This window comes from Brachyistius frenatus, unplaced genomic scaffold (genome assembly GCF_029030835.1).
Source record: "Brachyistius frenatus isolate BFR_SWC_R1_liver_20210118 unplaced genomic scaffold, ASM2903083v1 Contig_21, whole genome shotgun sequence".
Taxonomy (NCBI): domain Eukaryota; kingdom Metazoa; phylum Chordata; class Actinopteri; family Embiotocidae; genus Brachyistius; species Brachyistius frenatus.
The window spans coordinates 693,573-715,244 of NW_027210620.1; the positions used below are offsets into that span (position 1 = coordinate 693,573).

The 21,672-nt window shown below is 42.4% G+C and overlaps 4 protein-coding genes and 1 non-coding gene across 7 annotated transcripts; 2 read left to right on the forward strand and 3 right to left on the reverse strand.

The window, feature by feature from the left end:
• Nucleotides 1–1,748: 1,748 nt before the first annotated feature.
• On the reverse strand, nucleotides 1,749–7,581 carry gimap4 (GTPase IMAP family member 4). Of its 2 annotated transcripts, XM_069696296.1 has the most exons (3): nucleotides 7,461–7,581; nucleotides 5,654–6,436; nucleotides 1,749–4,715 (listed from the first exon to the last, which is right to left on the reverse strand). In XM_069696296.1, the coding sequence occupies exons 1-3, from the start codon at nucleotides 7,489–7,491 to the stop codon at nucleotides 4,711–4,713; spliced, it is 819 nt and encodes a 272-aa protein (XP_069552397.1). In that variant the 5' UTR covers nucleotides 7,492–7,581; the 3' UTR covers nucleotides 1,749–4,710. The 2 variants fall into 2 exon arrangements, with proteins under 2 accessions (XP_069552397.1, XP_069552396.1); XM_069696295.1 differs by lacking the exon at nucleotides 1,749–4,715 and having other exon boundaries at nucleotides 5,646–6,436.
• Nucleotides 7,582–7,865: 284 nt separating this feature from the next.
• On the reverse strand, nucleotides 7,866–11,041 carry chmp4c (charged multivesicular body protein 4C). Its single transcript, XM_069696297.1, has 5 exons — nucleotides 10,691–11,041; nucleotides 9,937–10,114; nucleotides 9,245–9,353; nucleotides 8,975–9,101; nucleotides 7,866–8,343 (listed from the first exon to the last, which is right to left on the reverse strand). Exons 1-5 carry the CDS (start codon nucleotides 10,911–10,913, stop codon nucleotides 8,282–8,284), a joined length of 699 nt encoding a protein of 232 aa, XP_069552398.1. The 5' UTR covers nucleotides 10,914–11,041; the 3' UTR covers nucleotides 7,866–8,281.
• Nucleotides 11,042–11,513: 472 nt separating this feature from the next.
• On the forward strand, nucleotides 11,514–14,753 carry zfand1 (zinc finger, AN1-type domain 1). 2 transcript variants are annotated; one of them, XM_069696298.1, is made up of 8 exons: nucleotides 11,514–11,625; nucleotides 11,926–11,968; nucleotides 12,673–12,712; nucleotides 12,854–12,981; nucleotides 13,128–13,219; nucleotides 13,342–13,460; nucleotides 13,595–13,762; nucleotides 14,494–14,753. In XM_069696298.1, exons 1-8 carry the CDS (start codon nucleotides 11,571–11,573, stop codon nucleotides 14,668–14,670), a joined length of 822 nt encoding a protein of 273 aa, XP_069552399.1. In that variant the 5' UTR covers nucleotides 11,514–11,570; the 3' UTR covers nucleotides 14,671–14,753. The 2 variants fall into 2 exon arrangements, with proteins under 2 accessions (XP_069552399.1, XP_069552400.1); XM_069696299.1 differs by having other exon boundaries at nucleotides 11,516–11,625; nucleotides 13,595–13,750.
• Nucleotides 14,754–14,871: 118 nt separating this feature from the next.
• trnar-ccg (transfer RNA arginine (anticodon CCG)) lies at nucleotides 14,872–14,944 on the reverse strand. The gene has a single exon. It is a non-coding gene; the product is annotated as a tRNA-Arg (tRNA).
• Nucleotides 14,945–15,502: 558 nt separating this feature from the next.
• On the forward strand, nucleotides 15,503–21,269 carry maf1b (MAF1 homolog, negative regulator of RNA polymerase III b). Its single transcript, XM_069696320.1, has 8 exons — nucleotides 15,503–16,049; nucleotides 17,031–17,119; nucleotides 19,537–19,668; nucleotides 19,775–19,937; nucleotides 20,042–20,163; nucleotides 20,482–20,601; nucleotides 20,821–20,913; nucleotides 21,005–21,269. Exons 2-8 carry the CDS (start codon nucleotides 17,037–17,039, stop codon nucleotides 21,027–21,029), a joined length of 738 nt encoding a protein of 245 aa, XP_069552421.1. The 5' UTR covers nucleotides 15,503–16,049; nucleotides 17,031–17,036; the 3' UTR covers nucleotides 21,030–21,269.
• Nucleotides 21,270–21,672: the final 403 nt, after the last annotated feature.

Sequence of the window (21,672 nt, forward strand, 5' to 3'; positions counted from 1 at the left end):
CGTCGACCAGATCAATTAATAGAGCGATGGTTTCTCCATACCGACAGATAAACTTTGAAAAAATATTGTTCGACTGATCCCTCTGGAGAAATGCTTGTTGCACGCTGCCACCTGAAACTGCAAGTGTTTTTTTTTTTTTAAATTTTTATATCCACTGTGTAAATGCAGTCAGAGAGAGTGGCTCAAACAGTTTGATGGTAGAAACAGGAAGTCACCTGCAGAAAGGACGTGACTGATGGCTTTCACTCCCACTCTTATTAATGTGTTATTTTAGATGATGAAGAGCAGCATAGCGGTGTTGTTGAGCTATAGTCAGCTGCTTTATTCTCTTACGAGTTGGATTAAAAGATGAGAAAGTCGCAGATTCAGCGACACTCGTGTAAAGAAATTGGAGTTTTCTTCCAGCTGTGACCTGATTTTATCTTATCATGACACTTCATAGCACACAGTAAGACTCAAAATCACTCAGTATCATAGCTGTCTGTAATTTCTGTAACTACTGTTGTTTTGATTACATTTGAAATAATAAACAATGTTGTTTAAAAAACAGCCACTCGTGCGTTTGTGTGTGCCTGGTGCCTCGACACAAAATTATTATTTTTATTTGCAGAGAAACCGAACAGCTGTAATAAAAAGTGATATGCCTATAAATTAAAAGATTGAACATGCAAACCAAAACAAATGAGAATATGATCTTTTTTTTTTTGGGGGGGGGGGGGCAAGGATCTTTGTCACACATCTGTTTTATAACCAAAATCGTTCTCTTCGGGCCCCTGAAAGTGAGCGTGACAGTGAAAACTGCTGTGTGCCCGGTTTATGTGAAATCCTTGAATCAGGTAGATGGACGAAATGCTTCTGTGCAGATTGAAGAGATGGAGCTCCACACAGCAGCATGGAGAGAAAGCTGAGTAAACAAGACGGAAGAGGGGAAGTGATGGAGCCGAGCTCAGCGGGCTGCGAAGGGGAAAAAAAGGCATGAAGGAGATTTGAGGACGGAGGAGAGGATTATCGAGCGAGCTGTCAGACTTGAGTCGTGTGTCAACGGAGTAAAGACTAGTTGTGCAAAAGAGAATTAAAATGGGATGGTTGTGGCACCAGAACTGATGCTTTGACTCAGAGAGTAAGGAATTAATTAATACGAGCTCTGCATGTTTTACCTATAACCAATACGTGGGTGTTAATAACTTAACAGCCAGCAGTTATATTCCCCAAATCGACTTAATATCTCTACTGTAAGTAAGGTCATAGCTGTGAATCAAGCTGCTGCTGCGAGCTGATGTTTTACCGCCACCTGGTGGCCAAACTAGAGAATACAGCTGCTCTTCGTATTTAGGTCTGAAGCAGCCATATTTCATGAAAACTCTCCCTCTAAATTAATACATTTTAATAAAGACATGTAACACTTATATTGGATGATATACTATCGTATATTTTTTTGATATGCTCGACCACATACCATGACATTTTTTTGTCACATTTTGGACAACATACTACAGTATGACATTTTTACGACATTTCGGATGACTCTAATATGACACCCACACTCCCTTTACTATGTAAAAAGCAGGGGAAAGTTGAATTGATATAATATAATATAATATAATATAATTTAAGCTTTAAAGCTGTCGCTCCTATTTAAACCAATAAGATAATACGTTTTTTGCAGCACATGTGGCCCAAGGATCTAAAATCACCCCAAACACATAATTCAATAAATAAAAGAAGTAAATCGGACCAACGAAACTCTTGAGTGTCTTTATTTGTTACATATCTAAGGGACAGGATGCAGACTTACAGCAGATCAAAACATTTATTTTGACAGTGCAGCTCTCGTTCAAAATAAAGCCGTTCCATTTTAATCCAAAGCCAAGCGAACTAGTTCTGCCCAACGTGACTGTAAGCTGCAGGAGAACAAAGAGCGCAGCAGCAAAAGCCCACAGAGGCGACTCTTCTTTGTTCACAAATGTATTAAGTGAAACTTGAATCGCATGCCGCAGTGAGAAATGCATCACGGGAACAAAACAAAACAGGGTCAACGCACGACAACGCGTGCTACAAAGGCATATTAGGTTGCATGCCGAGCAGCAGTTTCTGTCAGTGTCCGATATATTTATCCATCAGCCATGTCACTTTTTTAATGTTTTCATAGTGTCGCTGTGGTTTTATAAAGAGTTTAATTGACATGCGTGATATTTAACCCGGTGTGACCCACATCTGTACCAGTGTTTGTGAACAGCTCTTTAAGAACAGACCAACGGTGTACAAAAATTCCTACGATAAGTGGTTTTAATTCAGTTGCTTAATATTTTGGCTCTCGGGGTCTGCTGGGTCTCCGTTGGAGCCATTTTGATCACCAGACATCCCAGTTTAAAAAAAAAAAAAAAAAAAAAGAAAAGGAAAAAGGTCCAGATCTGATGGCGAGAGTGAAAACCAGCAGCTGCTGAGGGCCAAGAGTGACGACTGAACCGCGACATTTACAAAGACCGAGGCGAAGAAATCAATCTTGAGCTCGCAGCTGCTCCACTATCACCTGACTCACACCCAGGTTTACTCAGACTAAATCTAGCAGCGTCCCGGCGAGTACTGCAGTGATCCGGCTGGGTCAGACAACCGGGACAAACCAGTGTGTAACTATTGTTAGTCTACACTTCCACTACCGGATTCACGTGGAGGTCAGCGTAGCTCAGAAAAGAGGAGGGGGCCTTGAAGGGCCAATAAAAAAGCAAATCCAGCGATACGCCTCCTCATGGAAGAATCGAGTGTCTGTCCAGAGCAGCTGACTCCTCCCTGAGAGAAGGAGCCTCCATCACCTTTGAAAGGTGATAAATGAGTCCAAGCTGGCTGCCGACACAAGAGGCCTAAATGTGGCTGTATACATGTATGAGCCTCACTGTACAATCAGAGCAAACATAGCCTGCTGGAGTTTTCACCAAACTTCTGTTACTACAAACAAACAAACAAACAAAACAAATGTGGAGTTTTCCTGTAAACGAACAAACGCGAAGTTTACGGTCTTTGGCTTCTCAACAAAACACAGTTTATATCCCTCAGGTCTGAAACAAGTCCTGCCTCATAAAACAGGTGGAGAGATGAATTTTAAAACACTTTATATCCTGTTTTGTCCTGTGGATTATTGTAAATCCGCTGGTATGAAATAAACAAAGCAGGAATCCGTGCAAATGTTGCTCTGTCGTAGGGGTGGGCCACATCGTATGTGTGGAAACGGTTTGGTTGCAAATAAGTTCAGCTGAACAACAAACCACTGTAAAATGTTAGTTTTTACTGAATACATTTCGGGTAAATTGAGGAGTTTATGGTGACATTAAAAAAAACTAGAGTAGCTATTTAGTTGCTATTGATTGTTCTTTAATAAAAAATAAAAATATATATATTTTTTTGTATTTGCTCATAATGTCAAAAATGCAATTATTGCAAAAATACACTGAAATATGTAATATCCCTCATCCCTGCTCTGTAGCACTACTAGTGGTCACAATCATCCACAGAGTGCCTTTAATTATTCTGGGTAATTTAAAAAATGTGATAATCAAATACAAAGTCGGCACAAAGGGGCTTTAACATAAACACAATATACGACAGAAAGAAAGTCACTTCAGCGTTTTGTTTTTAAAGTTTGGGTTGTACAGGAAGACGTGTGCTGCCTTTTTCCATTTTCCTGGACAGAAATGTCCGATTTCCCTACAAATGTTCCCCTACAAACCTGTCATGTCCTGCGAAGATGGCTACCAAACACTTTCATCATAGAGGTTATAGATTATTCTTGTTCTTATTCTGAAATGTCAATCAATACCAATCGGGCAAACATGACGTCTGAAGTCGCTTGTTTTGTCTGAAACGCAAAGATGTTTAATTTAAAATCAGAATACCAACACAAAAAGAAAAAGCAGAGAAAAATTAACATTTGATAATTGTTTGAATCAGTGAATAAATTGGAAAATGATATGATCAAACTCATTTAACTATTGACTAACATATTCGTAGACTACTCGGAAGTTCTGCACATCCTGTCCTTAATTTCAGTTTTTCCTTTCTGCCACACAGTAACACAAACATCTGAAACATCTGTTTAAATGAAACAAAATCACACAACAGACATAAATCAACAACAACAAGTGCTTTACAGATGAACACACGTAAGTGTGGAATAAACTTCGCAGCAGGAGAAAAGCATTTACAGTTTGGTCACAACGAACGGGAATCTTTTGAAGAGCAACTCCCTCGTCAGTCAGACAGAGTGTCATAGTGACAGTTTACTAAGTGCAGTTCTAACACCGGTATCCGCCGAGTCGTGTACGTTGACCAGCGATGACGGCGACCGTCTGTGTGTAACAGCGTCTTTCGATTTATAGCCACGACCCTCAAGACAAAATTACAAAACATCCAAATATCTTTTACACCTTAAAAGGGGAAAATAAAACTTTGGACAGCGATAATAATTAAAAAAAAAAAAAAAAAAAAGGCAGCTGTGTGGAAAAGGCCGCCTGTGTCACAGTGAGGAAGAGTGCACGCAACTAAAACACACAGTAACGGGTCTGATTAAAAAATAAAAAAAATAAGTTAAATGAATCACTGGCTTGTACGTTCTGTAACGTTTCAGTTATTTACCCCTTTTCTTTCTCGTCACAGCAGCCGGGTGGAGGCTCCGCTCGTCGTCAGCTTGAGGGTCCGACCGCCGGGAGCAGCGCCTTGTTAATCTAAAACCAAACGTGCATTATTCATTAATGTAACGTCATTTTCTGTGTTTAACTCGTGCAAAACATTATTAATTCACATCAGAACTCCAGTTTACATATAAAACGAGTTGAATACCGATGCAGCCTTATAAACGGCTACTTATGCTGATACTGTTACTATGGTGACGTCAGAGAGGAAGGAATGATGGTTTGCTGTCCTTTAGTTGCTACGGAGACGGGGCGAGGAAGGAAAGGTGCTGAGATGCATGGTGCACAATCACTGCTGCAATCTAAAGCACAAGCACGCCACAGAGCAGCGATAAGATAAACCAAGGCCAACAGGTCCATCTTCCTTATTGGTCCCGTGATGTAACAACTTTACTTCCTTAAAGCAGCTTTCGTCAATATGAAACCGGATTAAATGACGACGCAGTGATTATCACACTGACTCTGCAGGTGGACTCACCTCTGAGATGTGTTTTTGCATCTTTTAGTTCCTTGTTTGGTTTTAGAAGTTACTTGGAGTCATATCTCAGGCCAGCTGGTGAATGCAAGTCTGACATTTTCTCTCTTTTTGCTCTGTTTTTGGTCTCTACCCAGTTTTGAAGGAAATGTCCGACTCTTTAGCTTCTAAATGCTCCAACAAATTCACAGGGTGGTCGCTAACTTTCTCTGTCTGCAGGTTGTTGGTTTTTTTTTTTTAGCTTTAGGTGCCCAAACAGCTGCTTACAGCATCGGAAAACAACGGGTGGAGGAGTGGGGAGGGGGTGAGGACAACGAGAATGAACCAAAACTGAAAATCAAAACAACGAGCCGAAAGTCGCTGTGAAGCCTGGCAGAGCTGAGGAGAACTTGCAGAATAAGGTCACAAGTGATCATAAAACTATTGATTATTTGCTTTGATGTGAATTCATTTCACAGGTTCTTTTGAGACTGATGGGGACAAAGTCGTCACTCACTAGAAAGCGGCTCCACCTCCGCGGCTTTTAACAATCCCGGTCCAGAGTTCTGTTTGGGCTGGGCCCCGAGCTCCTCCGCGTCTCTGGTTGGATTCCGGTTCTCATCCGCGGGTTTCTTCTCCTTCTCCTTCTCCTTCTCCCCCCCTTCTGGATCGTAGTGCCCCCCCTCCTCCGCCACCATCTTCTCCACCTTCTCCATTAAGCGCCCGACCTGTGGGTGCTCCCCAAATATACAGTTGTTGATAACAAAGTACCGTCGCTTGCATTTCTCCAGCACCCGCTGCAGCTCTTTGCCCTCCCTGCGAATGTACCTCTCGATGGAAATGGTCCGCAGTATCTCCGCCCAGGTGAACACCACGATCGTGTGTTTCCACACGTGCTCCCCGAAGAGGCTCACGTGCTCCTCGATGCGAGCACGGTCCACCTCTGTGAACATGCCGACGGGGATGGCCAGCAGGAAGGCGTGTGGGCCCGGAGGGCAGAGAGAAGCCCCCCGGACCAGCTCCTCTTTGTAGGAAGGCGGTGTATCCTGGGCGGAGAACCAGCCCGGGGTGTCCACCACGGTCACCTGGCGTCCGTCCACCTCCGTCTCCCTCTTGACACAGAACTCGGCCGCTCGCTCCAAGCGAAACTCCTCTCTGCCTATGATGGTGTTTCCCGTCAGGCTCTTCCCCGGCCACCTCCAGCCCACCACCACCAGGCGAACTTCAGGCAGGCGGTGAGGTACCGGGGCTGCGGCTGCCGCCTTCCTGGTCTCCTCTTCTGGTCCAGGAGCATCCACGGCTACAGTCAGTAAATCCATGAAGTACAGCGTCAATGAGTTTATACATATTTTAATGTAAAAAAAAAAAAAATTTTTAAAAACAAAGATGCCATGTGGCCAATAGAGCAACAATTAGTGGATTAACTGATTTGTTAATTAATCAAATCAATATTTTGGTTCATTTTTTTTTTTTTGTGTGTGTAAAAGAGGTCAAATTATTTGAATTCAGCTTCTTGGATGTGAATATTTTCGGGTTCCTTGAATCCTCCGCGATAATACAGGAAATATATATTTGGTCGTGAACTCTTGATCGGGCTTTAAGACACCGTGGTCAACATTTCTCACCATTTTCTGACCTTTTTTTTTTTTTTTTTTTTAGGCCCAAACAGCAAATTGATTCATTAAGAAAGATGAATCAATTAGAAACTGTCAATCATCATGTGCGGAAGCTGTTATCTAAAAGTTTATTAAAAAAAATAAAAAAAATCTATTCTAAAAGGAGAGGATATTAAATAAAATACTACTCATACTATCTGTACTTTCCCAGATTAAGAAGTAATCTGGAAGTTATTTGAAATAGGAAGTTATTTGGAAGTTATTTGAAATAGGAAGTTATTTGGAAGTTATTTGAAATAGGAAGTTATTTGGAAATTATTTGAAATAGGAAGTTATTTGTGTAATAGAGAAGTTTTCAAGAAAACTTTTCAAATGTGTAACTTTTGTCCGTCTGATTAAATAATGTAACTCACTGAAGCGGATTAATTTCGCTTCCTTAATTAATTATCCACAACCTCTAGTTAAAGCAAAGGTCTTAAAAGTTGAACAAAAGTGTAATCTAAACTCAGACGAAACGTTAATTGCCACTTGCTTCTAGTTTATAGCAGCTACGTGTGAAACGTGTCGAAATCCGGTTCAGATGTTTGGACTGTAAACAGTGAAGCTAACTTTATGCTAAATTGAATAGCTCCGGAAACGCCCCGTGTTGGTTTAACAACTCAAAAACGATCTTTTCTTTTAAGTAGATGATAAAAAGGACCTCCTCACCTGCCGTCTGCAGTGGTTTATTCACTTCCATACTCTTAATCCGGCTCGTGTTTTTTTTGTGTGTGTCTTGTTTAGAGCGGCTAGTTCACCGGGAAGTTACCGGATAACCGGAATCGGAATGTGAAGACGCTACTTCCGGTGGCATCCTTCAAAATAAAAGTGAGACGTGTGGAAACCGGATGCAAAAATGCCGCACGAATGTTGGGACGTAAATACAAAGAAAAGAGAGGAAACGCTGTGGAAACGGAAACCCTATTTAAAACCCACGGTATTTACTACTTGAACAAATTTAACCAGAAAAATAAAACCATTTTCACTCGCCCCAAAAAGGACAAATTGTCACATTATAATAATATAGAAGAACAGCACATAAAAATAGAAATTAAGAAAATACTTTGAGATGACTTATGGGAGACGGTTTTATTGCCGAAACAATATATTTACAACACTATTGCAAAATCAGAAATTATTTACAGCTGCGTGAAATACAGTTCTACCCTCTGTGATAAAATGAAAAGGAGTGCTCTTTATAATTAAGAAGGATTACTGTACGAAAACAAAAGACACATGGAACATAAATCTAAAATAGTTTCTTAATTCCTTCATTTATAATTTTTACTTTCTTGATAAATATAATTAGTAAAGTGACATTACAAACTAGTTCGATAGTAAGTAAATAAAAAAATTAAAATAATGATCTTCATTTTCCCTAAAAACCTTCAACAATAATATATATATATATATATATATATATATATATATATATATATATAAAGAGTTTTTGTGTTGCTTTCTCTAAGTGGGAGGCTGTCTTAATGTAGTTAATTAGCCCAGGAGGCCAGCATACGCATGTCATCATCTTCTTCAACCCTTTTCTTGGTCGCTGTAAAAAAAAGAAAAAAGAAAAAGAGGTAGGAAACCGTTAACGATCATTGCTGTCAAATTATTATGGAACCTTTATCAAAGTTGCAGCTAATTATTAAGTCTATTACTCTATTCTGTTATTGATGCAAGAAACACTTTTCCCCCACACTCAAAAACAGATTATTAATCTTATGTTGTGTTTGCATGAACCATGGTATCTTTTGTCCTTATTAATGTAATCATGTTGATCTCGCCAAGAACTCTTTGTAAAAACTTCTAGCTTCCTCCCGCTCCTGCAACAAGCGTGTGTTTACTCTAAATGCATGTATATCCAAGTATATGTTGGTAAAAGTGTTTACATCACTGTCTGTGATTTAAAAATGTTCAAACTAAGAATATGAAAAATTTATAAAATAAACATAAAATAAGTACAAACATGTTTTAAAAAAAATGTGCGCTTTTAAAATAAATGATTGTGTAATTTTGGTAGCACCAACCACTTTTTCACAATTCTAAAATTTTTTTTTTAAATCATACTTGTATTCTGCAGGTAAAGTAGTTAAAGTGTCTTGTAAATGTTGAAAGATGAACAGTTCTGGTTGAAAAAAGTAATCTGCCCTTTAATAGTCCATCCAGCGTTAAAGACTTACTTGCGCGTTGACTGGGTCGTGATGAAGGCAGTCTGGAGCTGTGAGCGCTGGGCAGTCCTCCCATACTCTTCATGCTTTCCTCGAGATCCTCCTGCTCGAGCTCTTCCAGCTCCGCCAGCAGCTCGTCCTAACAAAGCACAAGATTAACAGGCGACACACAGGAAGTGACGAGCATATTTCAAAATCTGTGCCAAAGAAACAAGAAAGAAAACAACTTCGCAAAAAACGACGGAGACACTAAAAAAAAAAAAAAAAAAAAAAAGTACCAACCTCATCAAATGTCTCGCCGAAAGGCCTGGAGATGGCGTCACTGATCTCATGGGCCACCTCCTGCTGCTCGGTGATATCCTGCATCAGATCATCTATCTTGTTAACGTCCCTGAGAGCGAGAGAAGAGAGATAAAAACAGATTTTAACATCACTGAAAACTCAAGTATGAAATCTTTCCTCACATAAAACAACACCCTTACTTGTTTTTTTTTTTTTTAAATTCTAAACAAATAACTATAAATAGTGTCAAATTATCACAGTAAAAAAGATACCGTGTGCATATGCATTAATTCAGTGCAATTGTGGGTAGATAAGAACCACAAACAGCATCAGAGGCAATGGAGAGATTGTCAACACACGAACATGGCTTTTGTTGGAAAAGATATTTTGGGATTCCTCCTATGGAATTGTCACATATAACATCCATCAGGGTTACAGCTGCAGCTAAACATTATTTACCATAATCTATTAATCCTTTTGTTTAAATATATGGTTGTTAAATATGTCTTGCCTATTTAAAATGGTAACACCAATCGTCTTTGAAATGAATCTCTGTTGCACACTGTTTGGTCTTCGGTCCAAATTTAAATGAATCAGTGTTCAACGGGGGGGGGGGGGGGGGGGAATCTCAATCCCTAATGTGATTAAACTTCAATCTGCCTCCACGTTTTGCATCACCAGCTTTTCCTTACATGTTCTCGTGGACCTTCTTCATGGCCTTGGCAGCGAAGCCCATGTTCTTCAGGACCTCCGTGTTGGTGTGCGAGTTCTCCAGAGCTTCTCTCTGAAACTCGATGGTGGACAGCGTGCCGTCGATCTGGCCGAGCTGCTGCTCCAAGCGCTTCTTCCTCTTCAAAGCCTGCAGGGCGGCTGGAACAGGTCAAACATAAACAACCCTCTCTCTTCGTCATTTCATCCCGGTCTAAGAAAACACTTCGCACCGAGTAGGTTCTTTTGTACAGCGAAGGAACCTTTCAGGTTTCACTAAACGCTACTCCCCTTTTGCAGTGTTGTTACTTCTAGCACAACAGTGTTGAGTTTCAAGAGTTAACCATCGTATTTTTAGCAGGTCGGATTGATTGTGTTTTAATGCCATAAATTCATCCGCTTGAATATTTATAAATCGAACGGCGCACGTGTCCTATTCAATTAAAGCCACCAGCGCCTGTTTTGTGTCGCTTTACGTGACAACTTAATCAAACAACAAACAGAGGAAAATCAGGAAATAGCAAAACAACGACGTCTGAAAGGGGTTGAGCATCTTTTAATATCCGCAAGGAGTTTTACTTTGAAATTCGCATGCAAATGTGAAAAGAAATACGCATTTTTTTTTTTTTTTTTTATATATATTATTTTTTTTAAGATGCAGTGCACAAGATTGAAGGCCTACTGTGTCGCTGCACTTCTCCTGGGACAGACCAGTATAAAAAAACAACAACAACATACCCCTCTTGTTTTTCGTGCCGTGCTTCTTGGCTATCGTTAGTTCTTGCTCTATTCTGTTCTCCAGGTACTCCTGCTTCTTCGACAGCATTTCTTCCGTTTCGCGGAGTTTGTGGATGGCCTCCTGGGGCGAAGGTCCTCCCCGTGACCGGTGGTGTTTGGACCTCGAGGAGCCGGATGAACTCGAGCTGGAGCTCCCCTTGAATAATTGCGAGAATTTGCTCATTTTTTGTTTTTGTTTTTTTTGGTAGCTTTTTGGAGAAAACTGCGTTGGAAAATAAAAGCAGTCACACAATCTGTCCAACAACAACAACAACAACAGAAAAGAAGCGAGCGCAGCCGTGCTACTTCAGCGTCTCTGCAGGCGGGTGTGTGTGTGGGTGTGCCGAGCAGATTTTCCAGCTCGACGGGCTTTGTGCTTTCAATTCCAACCAGCCAGGGTCCGACCTTCCCACCGCACCTTTACCGGATACCTGCGGGGTGACGTCACGATACCTGACGCGCTCCCTTACGTTTCAAATAGGTCAGTAAACTAATACAACTTTTTAGAATCGTGTGATGAATAATGGCGTTGTTTAAAAAAAAAAAAAATTATTTCGCAAATATTTGTGTTGATGAAGTTAAAACCAGTATATGATGAAAACATAAACTTGCAGTGAATAAAAAAACTTTAAAAAAAACTATTTATGACACGCAAACATCTTTATTTCAGCGTGCAAAGTAAATCCTGCCATATACATAAAAAAAAAACGATGAAAAACTTTTCTTTAAATAAAGAAAAATAAAAAAATTAAAAAAAAAAACTCTTTGGTCACGTGGTTTCCTGTTTTGGGGGGGGTCAAAGTTCGTGTTGACATCCTCCCGCGGTCTCACGTCGAGCTAAATGGCTGAATTGGACATTGGGAAACATTGTCAGCTCGATTCCTGCAATCAGAAAGGTCCGCTCCAGCCTCACTTGAATGACGATACGTACAGTTGTTGAAGCGGGACCTTATGCAGCCGGTTTTTCTTTTAATATGAAGCGATGCCGAGCGTCTCTTTAGCGCGCTGTTAGCTCGTCGGCTTAGCTTCCCGTTTGTTAGCCTATTTAGACCGGCAGCTGCGACTAGCTCGCTACGTTAGCGTGCTAACCGCTAACCTTCAAGCATTGTTGTGAATCTTAACAAACATCTTCTGCAGACTTCGTTGAACTTCGAGGTTTTTTGTGACAGTAACCGGATTTAATTTGCTCTTCTCAGATTTTCTCCCGTGTGTCTGTGATTCCTGCAGCGGTGTTTTCTGGTAAGAGTTAGAAGAAATGAAAAGAATAATTAAGTTATATGCATCATTATATATATATATATATATATATATATATATACAAGATACTGAACACCATCTGTGTGAAAATGGAAGACAAAACATGCTTTGAGACTCTCTCTATATTTGCAGAGCATTACCATTTACAACATAGAATATTTTAGTTGTTTAATGTAATTTATTTCTAGCAAAAAGTGCCAAAAAAAAGTGCCTAGTTTATGTTTTACTTTTTTTTTTTTTAAGGATCATTGAGTTTTCTCAGTCTGAAAGTAACAACGTTTTTATAAACTAAACAAGGAGTTGGAAAATCTAATTGTCAGATTGTCAACACCTTTGTTGTGAAACGCAGCGGAGATAAAATATGAAGTTGCAGAAATCAGAAATACTCGAGACAAACACCTCGTACTGTAATAGTGCAGGAACGAAGGTGCAGCGGTTTAATGTAAATGTGATTGGTTACTTTTTAATCTAGGTTAGGTTAGGTTAGGTTAGGTAGTTACTTTATTAATCCCCGAGGGGACATTTTTTTCACTACAGCAGCATACAGGAAGCAATAGATAATAATGGAATAATAGAAAGCAATAAAATAGCAGTAAAACTGTAAAAATATAAAATTTAGATCATGTCAGGTATGTTCGTTACGTCTTTTTTTTTAGTGAAACACGTTTTCTTTTTGTCTCTTCCAGTCACGAGCACAGAAGCAGAGAGGCCCACTCATGTTCAGAGGTCGGCCGTAACGATGAAGACATAATGTCATAATCTTTAATAAGATTAGAACAACCACTGACACACTTTCCCATCATTTTAACTGGATACTGGCATTGTTTTTTTTAGTTAATCATCTCCTTAATTTTTTATTTTTTTCAGGAGCCTGTAAAAAGGGAATCCAGGACTGCGGGCGGCAGCACAAGTTATCCGTGTTCTTTTGAAGATTGCAAAGGAAAAGAAGTGTTACCAGTAATATGTCCGCAGTGTGAAAAACACTTCTGTTTGGCGTAGGTTTTCCTATTTATTTTATGAAAATTTTTGTTTTTGTTGCAAAGAAAACAACATGTCGTGAGCTGAACTGCGTGTCCTGTCGTAAGGACAAAGGGATTCAAAGAAAAGGGCTGAACTAAATTTTGTTACTTTTCCCTCGCAGCCATCGTCATCAAGATGATCACAAGTGTGAAAAGTTGGAGGTCCAAAAGCCTCGAATGGCAGCCACCAAAGAGCTGGTGCAGAAGATCGTTGGTTAGTAAAAGTAGTTTGGTATTTTTACAGGCTGCAACACGGAAGTTCTTCTGTCTGTCATTCCTTCCTTTAACCTGCTTACATTTGATTTACGTTTATATTACTCTCTTGTGATTGCTCAGAGTCAAAGGACCGATCTAAAAGTAAAGGGCGCAGAGGAGCAAAAAACAGTGCAACAGCAGCAAAGGTAGCGCTCATGAAACTGAAACTGCATGCAGCAGGAGACAAAGGGCTGCCACAGGTAACATCTGAGCTGATTGGTTTAAAAAAAATTTTTTTTTAACTCTACTGTCATTCTTGCCTCTTCCACATCACCTGCCGTTCTCCCGTCATCATTGTGTCCAACTGTTTGTTGGTTTTTTTTTGGTTTTCCAGACGGAGAGAACCTATTTTCAGGTGTATCTTCCCAAAGAATCTAAAGACTCCAGCCAGCCAATGTTCTTCTGCTCCAAATGGAGCGTGGGGAAGGTGGTCGACTATTCAGCCTCTCTTGCCAGCCTCGAGAACAACAATAATGTACTGACAGCGAAGGTAATAAAGCAGGTAGATAGTTACTGATAACAACAGTAAATTCTATGACGCATTCATGACTCAACAGTTGTCTGTTTCTGGAGGGCTCTGGTGGGTAGGCAAATAAACGATCAACTTTCACATAATTTTGGACTATCATCACGACGATATTTGTTTATAATAATAATAATGAAAAAATAACTCACTAAACATTGATAAAATAAAGTTTATAGTGAAGCTTACGTGCGGTGAAAAAACATTTGGTTGCTGCACTTAAGTGTTGAGTGTTGGAAAAGCCTGCAGTTGTTCTGCTGTCTGCACCTCTCTTCTCTCAACGTTAAAGCTCACCCCTTTATGTTAGAAGAGTTTCTTCCATCACTGAATATAGATTAACTCTGTTCGCGCACATGAAATGCTGATGTTAGATGTGAAGACTTTCCTGCCCACAGCATGTGACAGCAGCGACAGGAAACTGGGTTAACCAGTGTTTTGCATGTTGATATTTCTGTAACATGGATTTACAGTAGTAACTCGAGCATGAGAAGAAAATATTGTTACACGGTATGTTTCCCGTTTACCTTCACAGTTTTCTCTGCTTGTATTTTATGGACTATAAAGTGTGAAATCTCTTCAACTTAATTCACGTTGTCCTCATCCGCGTGTGCTGACTGATGCGGAAAAATACCAATTTTAGTGTATGTAATAAAACGGTTTATCTTGGTGTATATTTTTTAACAGTGTACACGCCTCCTCTCTGTTTGCAGAAGCTGCGGTTATGTCATCCTCAGACAGGAGAGGCTCTCCGGATGGATGATACTCTGCTCTCGCTGCTGGCTCACGCAGAAACCCCCCTGTACAATGGGGGTAATGTTATCCTGGAGTACCTGGACAATGAGCGCACAGGCCTGGACGATGTTTCATCTTACATCACTCAGACCTGACCAATAAACTCCAGCCACTTTTGTGAATGATTGCTATGTGCGGTTTGTATTTTATGTTAATAAAATTTTGTTTTGAAATGTTGGATTTGGGTTGTGCTTCCAAGTCAGTCTTGAACCAGCATTATTATATGTTGCAAGCGGCACTAATAACGATTAATCTCTGCTCGGATTAAGGTCTGTTATGTCAATAGTGTTGTTTTACGACCCAGATGGGACTTGAACCCATAATCCCCAGCTCCGGAGGCTGATGCCTTATCCATTAGGCCACTGGGCCCTTATTGTAGTGAACTGGCAAAACTAAGAGTTTCCTGAGCTTGATGGGGTGCTAGGTCCTGAATAATATTAGTCATCCACTTTAGCTTTTAGGTATCTTGTTAAATTCTTTAGCAAAAACACAACCAATAAAATGCAGAGGACCGTGAAGTAAACAAAAAAAAAATAGACCACGTAGGCTGTTAAAGAAAGTAGATATGGAACAAGACAAAGTGACTGTTTGCGTGCAAAAGCCAGACAAATATGTGTTTATGTTAGATATTTTAAAAGTGTTGAGTGAATGTCTCGAGGTCCGGGGCCTGCGGTGGTGATCAGTGAACATTAGCATCTCAAATACAACAAACAAACAACAACAAAAAACCCCGAATTTGCTGTTTTTGTTTGTGGTTTCTGATTTCACAGCTGTTGCTTGGGGACTGGGCAAATTTTAACCAATCACAGTTGCGACATGTAGTGACAGGCTCAGACGGCCAATCGCGAGAGAACATACACAAAAGTGGGCGTGTACTTCAGCGGACGTATATACATGAAAAGGGGCTTGGCTTCATCGTACAGTTGATTCCGTTGTTTTGACGAGAATAGATGCGTTGTTGAGGAAATCGACGATTCGCAGCCACTTTGAACCCATTTTGAACATATTGTCAGGCTCAGCAGCTCGCTGTTGCTTTCCCGATCGAGTCGCTTAGAGCAAGGCGACTTGATCCAGCTACGTGCAGATCGCGTTGTGAAACCAGGTCGAAAGGGATGCCGCTGCAGACAGACTCCGACGGACGCCAACAGTCTTTGGATTTAATCTCGTCGCATTTAATCGGGAAGAGCAGTTTTTCTATAAATTTAATAGGCCTCAGAATAACTCATTCTCGACCGAGTGCTTTTGAACGATGCTTAAGCTCGAGTGCGAATTAATAGCTCGGCTGTGAAGCGAAGGACGGTCAATTGACAGCGAAGCTAAGCGCTAACTCGGCTAACGTTTCGCTGGTCAACAACAAAGCGCGGCTCGTTAATCTCCCGTTAACCAGCCGGTCCGAGAGAAGTCTTAACGGTACCGACGGACGCTCCGCCTCTGGACCCGCTGTTTGCCGCCTGCGCGGAAAAATTAATACTCGGTAAGTGACTTTTTATTTATTTATTTATTTATTTTATTTGTAACTACGTACTGAACCAGGAAGACGATTTGTCAACTTGGTTTGAGCGGAGTGGGGGAGGGGCGGTGGTTGGAGGAGGAAATTGTGTTTCGATCTGAAGACCGTCCTGAAGGGGGCGCTGCAGGCACCCGGTGGTCACGTGTGTTTATATGCCCGTTATCACTCGTGTACCAGAAGCTTTTTTTTTTAATCACACCTCGACGGAGTGAAACGCGTTTAAATGACGAGTAAACGCGTCTAAATGACGAGTACACGCGTTTAAATGACGAGTACACGCGTTTAAATGACACGCGTTTAAGTGACGAGTACACGCGTTTAAATGACACGCGTTTAAGTGACGAGTACACGCGTTTAAATGATACGCGCTTAAGTGACGAGTACACGCGTTTAAGTGACGAGTACACGCGTTTAAATGACACGCGTTTAAGTGACGAGTACACGCGTTTAAATGACACGCGCTTAAGTGACGAGTACACGCGTTTAAATGACGAGTACACGCGTTTAAATGACACGCGTTTAAGTGACGAGTACACGCGTTTAAATGACACGCGCTTAAATGACGAGTACACGCGCTTAAATGACAAGTAAACGCGTTTAAATGACAAGTAAACGCGTTTAAATGACGAGTACACGCGTTTAAATGACACGCGTTTAAATGACGAGTACACGCGTTTAAATGACAAGTAAACGCGTTTAAATGACACGCGCTTAAATGACGAGTACACGCGTTTAAATGACAAGTAAACGTGTTTAAATGACAAGTAAACGTGTTTAAATGACGAGTACACGCGTTTAAATGACAAGTAAACGCGACCGTAGTGCGTTTTACAAAACCGTTTTACCTCCTTTATGGCCCAAATGTGGCAGTTTAACTAACGATATCTGTATGTTTGTGCTTTTAAAAAATATATATATATATATATATATATATTTTTATTACAGACAGCGATGAAACTGTTGGAAAACTCCAGTTTTGAAGCCCTCAGCTCCCGGGTGTGTGTGGAAACGGGAGAGTCTCGCATCCTCGGCAGGTAACGACTGATGATGCTCTTAATATTCACTGTTTACTTGTTTACGAGAACACGTTCAGCTTCTGTAGAAACAACCTGATTTATCAGTCGGTTGATTCGAAAGGCCGATATTGGCCAATCACGGATATATTATTATTATTATTATTATTATTAAAAGGTGTGTATTGGCCAATAGGTGACGATATTAAAACTTTTCACAGAATTTAATCCGGACGAGATGCTTTCGGGTGATTTTAGTTATTCGTTTTGTTTGGGTTCTTGATATTCCCACGATGGTTGTTTTATCAGAATTTGTTTTTATTTCCTGGGTCAAATAATCACAATTCTACTTTAAAAAAAAAAAAAAATGCGAATCAGTTGGGGCGATAGGCCGCACAGCTTGCTAAAATAACCAGGTGTTGAATGAAATGTCCAGGTGCGCTTCATTTAAAGAAAAAAAAGCTCAAAAGAGCCCTTTTACCGCCCGGACAGGAAGGACACGAATGAAGCGCACCTGTGAGGGTGGTGAAGGGCTCTTCTGTGCTTTTGCTTTTGCTCCTTTCTACAACAAGCTACAGGGCTCCTTTACTTTTGCGCAGACGTCTTTGAACAACCCCCCACGGAGGGGATGCGCTCCAAGGTGGCCTCTCCAGACGTGTTTGGCAAACAGCTTTTACTGCCCGTGTTGCAGCAGAGCAGAAGTTCAGGCTCAACAGGAACATCGCTTTCAACTCGGGAGTCTCTCGCGCAGTAGTAAAACCGCCGCAGTAGTTTGAAGCCATCAGGAGGAGACGAGGACAAGAGGGCACGAGAGGTGCGGCCCGTTCAGAGATCACGAGGGGGGGGGGGGCAGTAGAGCAAACCACCTCCTCCTCCTCCTCCTCCTCCTGCGCGTTATGCAACATGATGATAACGGTTTACCGTAAGAAATTAGTGCGTTTGGGGTTACGCGAGGGCTCGTGGATACGGTGACCGTGCTGACGTAAAGGCCTGCTGGAGTGGCCCGGCCCGGCCCGGCCCGGTCCGGAGTGCAGGGGTTCGTAGTGTGGGTGGCCGAAACCGAACTTCTGCGCTGCTCGTGACCTACAGAGACCACAGTGTCCTCTCACACCACTCGCTGCCTATTTTGGAGACTGTTGTGAAAGTGTGTTATTTGCACACACACACACACACACACACACACACACACACACACACACACACGCGCGCACACGCTGCCGGAGCTGCCAAGGCTGCTCGTGTTTAGGCTGCTTAGTGGATTAGTGCAGCAGGACGGAGCTGCGAACGTTCCCACCGCGCCTCCAGGAGGTTTCTGGTTTTTTTTTTCTGCCGACGTGTCGAAATAAACTGACGTGAAACGGTTCATATTTATTTATTTATTTATTTGAACTTCATCTACGGAACGTGGTGAAGCGCTTGTTCAGGTGGAAGACCCCATCTAACTGGTGTTCTGTGTAAAGGGCATTTGTTTGGTGCTTAAAAAAACAAAACTAGAGTTGGGTAGTAAATAAACAAGTCTATAAATAGCTGGTCCGATATAAACTAAACGCAATAAAACACTGGTATGGAGGCACGCTGCAGGTGGAGTTGTTTAGATGTAGAAATAGTGTTTGTCATCGTGTTTCGCCGGCAGGTCAGCGGCGTTGCGTCTGAAATGCCGGCGCAGTTATTTTACGCCGCGGGCGTCCTCTGGCGTCCCCGTGAAGACCGTCGGGGGGGTGGGGGGTGTCTCGTCTCGAGTATCGCAACCTTTTTGAGCTCTTGCGTAACCCCCCCACCTCCCCTCCCCCACCCGTGTTGCCCGGGGGGGGGGCAAAATAAACAACCGCACACCAGCCCGCTCCACTCGCATATCTGCATCGGCAGCGTCTGACCCACAAACGTGAACGAGCACGCCGGAAACTCCCAGCAGGGGCTCGTCGGGCGGCTGTGCAGATGCCTGCGACCTCCGGCGGGAAGACGAGACGCGAGAGCTCCCGTCAAACGGTGACGGCTTGTAGGCGTTCTGCAAGTTCGAGTTTTATGCACGGTGACCTTTTGATTTACAATTTCACAAATGTTAAGTGCCAGAGTTTTTGACTTCAACTTCTCATTTTTGCATTTAAAATTAAAAAAAAAAACAAATCCATGGTTTTATTTTACAGGACAAACAGTTTGATTGTTGGTTGCAGCCGTGATACGTTTGTTTGAGTCGGATAGCGTGTTTTTTTTGTTTTTTGTTTTTTTTTTTTTCAAAGGAGGGGAAGGGCTGCGATGCTTTAAATCCATTTTTAAAACACCCTGAAGTGGCCGTCTCGCGTTACGCAAGGGTACGTTTAAGCCCGACGGACCGTTAAATGGATTTGAAGTGATTCAGCCACCGTTTTTACTTCACTGTCGCGTTTCGACGCGTTCCGTGGAGCGCCTCACTCCAGCTGTTGCCTCCGTCTGCCCTGCAGGATCGAGAGCTACTCCTGCAAGATGGCAGGAGACGACAAACACATGTTCAAGCAGTTCTGCCAGGAGGGGGAGCCACACATCCTGGAAGCCCTCTCTCCTCCTCAGTCCACCAGCGCCACCAGCCCTTCACAGTGAGTACTGCAGCCCAGTGGGAGTAAAGGATGGGCAATACCAGACAGATTTTTTTTTTTTTTTTTTTTTGTAATTTTATTTTGACCTCCGTGTTGGTCTGTGCAGGCTGGGGAAGAGCAGCGAGGACGGGGAAAACCCTCTGAGTGACAAGTGTTGCAGGAAGACTCTTTTCTACCTCATCACCACGCTCAACGAGTCCTTCAGGCCGGACTACGACTTCAGCGCGGCGCGAGCCCACGAGTTCAGCCGAGAGCCCAGCCTCAACTGGGTCAGTGTGCCGTTCCGCAGCCGAGTTTGAACTCTTGATAAGACTTTTTTTTTTCTCTCTCTTTTTTTTTTTTTATTGATCATGTGGCTGCGGTTTCTCTCCAGGTGGCGAACGCAGTAAACAGCAGCTTGTTCTCTGCAGTCGGAGAAGAGTTCAACTCTCTGGGGCCCGAGCTGTGGAACGCCATCGACCAGGAGATCAACCTGCAGGGCTGCGACATTTACAGGTAGGCGTCGAGTCAAGTTTGCTGATATAGCAAATTTAAATAGAATAAAAGTTGACCCCAAAAAATGGAGTCAAAGCAATCAGACTTGAGATTTGGGCCTTTTTAAAGACAAAATAATTAATAACACTGAATTAAAACAATGTTAAGACAAAACGACACCGAAGGATCTACATGAGCAGTAAATAAAACCCCCAAATAATATTATTACAGTTTTAAACTGGGCCTGATCTGAAAATACATGTTTTTAATTGGGATTTGAAAGCTGGTGACGAACCAAAAATAATGAACGCCACATTAAGCTTTCGTTTCCGTTCTCAGCTACAACCCCGATCTGGACTCGGACCCTTTTGGTGAAGAAGGGAGCCTGTGGTCCTTCAACTACTTCTTCTACAACAAGAAACTGAAGAGGATTGTATTCTTCACCTGTCGCTCCGTCAGGTCAGCAGCAGCAGCAGCAACAGTACAGACTGTTGGGCATGTGATGAATATGCATTATTTAAATAGAGAAATATCATTTATTAACTCACAGGTCATCTCCTATCCTTAAATAAGCTCAGCTTATCATAAACGTGTACAGATATTGGTAGTACACCCGCCGATAAGTTTCCAAATGACGACAGAAAGAGGTCCGATCACTTTAAACGTTCTTACCTGCAGCGTCTTGAGTGGCTACGGCCGAGATTGTCTCGACAACGAGTTGGACATGGAGCTGGACGATGAAGAGGAGCTGGACGGCTTCACCGAGGACAGGTGCGACTTTTCTTTACCGTGTTAAAAATGCCGCTGGTTTGTAATCCCGCGAGGACTTTCGCCACTCACATCCGTTTTCTCGCTCCCCCAGGTTCCCCAGAGCTCTGTGTGTGTAGATGTCGGACGCGCCTCGGCCAAAGAACATCCCGGCTTTTCTTCCTCCCCTCCTTCGCTCCATCTCTCCCTCTTTTTGTTCATTTGTGGCGTCGCGCCGTCTCGCCCGAAGCCATCTTCGCCCGTTACGACTTAATGCATGTCGCGGTGAACTGCGTGCCGCGAGGCGGCGGACGTTTTGTGAGGACCTCTTCACGGTAACATCAAGCGCCTTCACTCATTCTCCGGTTTGATTTTCGACCCCGAGCCCGAAGCCCGAGCAGCTCTCGCGCACGCGCACGCACGCACACACACACACACACACACACACACACACACACACACACACACACAGGCTTCCCCCACACCTGCCACGTTTCCAAAGAGACCACTTCACGGACGCTCGAGAAGGAGGACGGTCTTTTGTCGTGGACGAGAAAGAAAAGACTGCAGTTTGGTTTCTTTCTCCATGATGATGTCAGCGTGAGGAGTTCAGATAACACCAGCATCGATGAAGACGGATAAGTTCCCAACCCTCCGCCCGGGACGGGCTGGATCCGATCACAGCGACCGGACTGACCGACCGACCAGCCCGAGAGCTCATCTGTTCGCCCATCGTTCGCTACTTTTTGCGTCGCCTTTCCACGTGCGACGGTGACGTTCGTT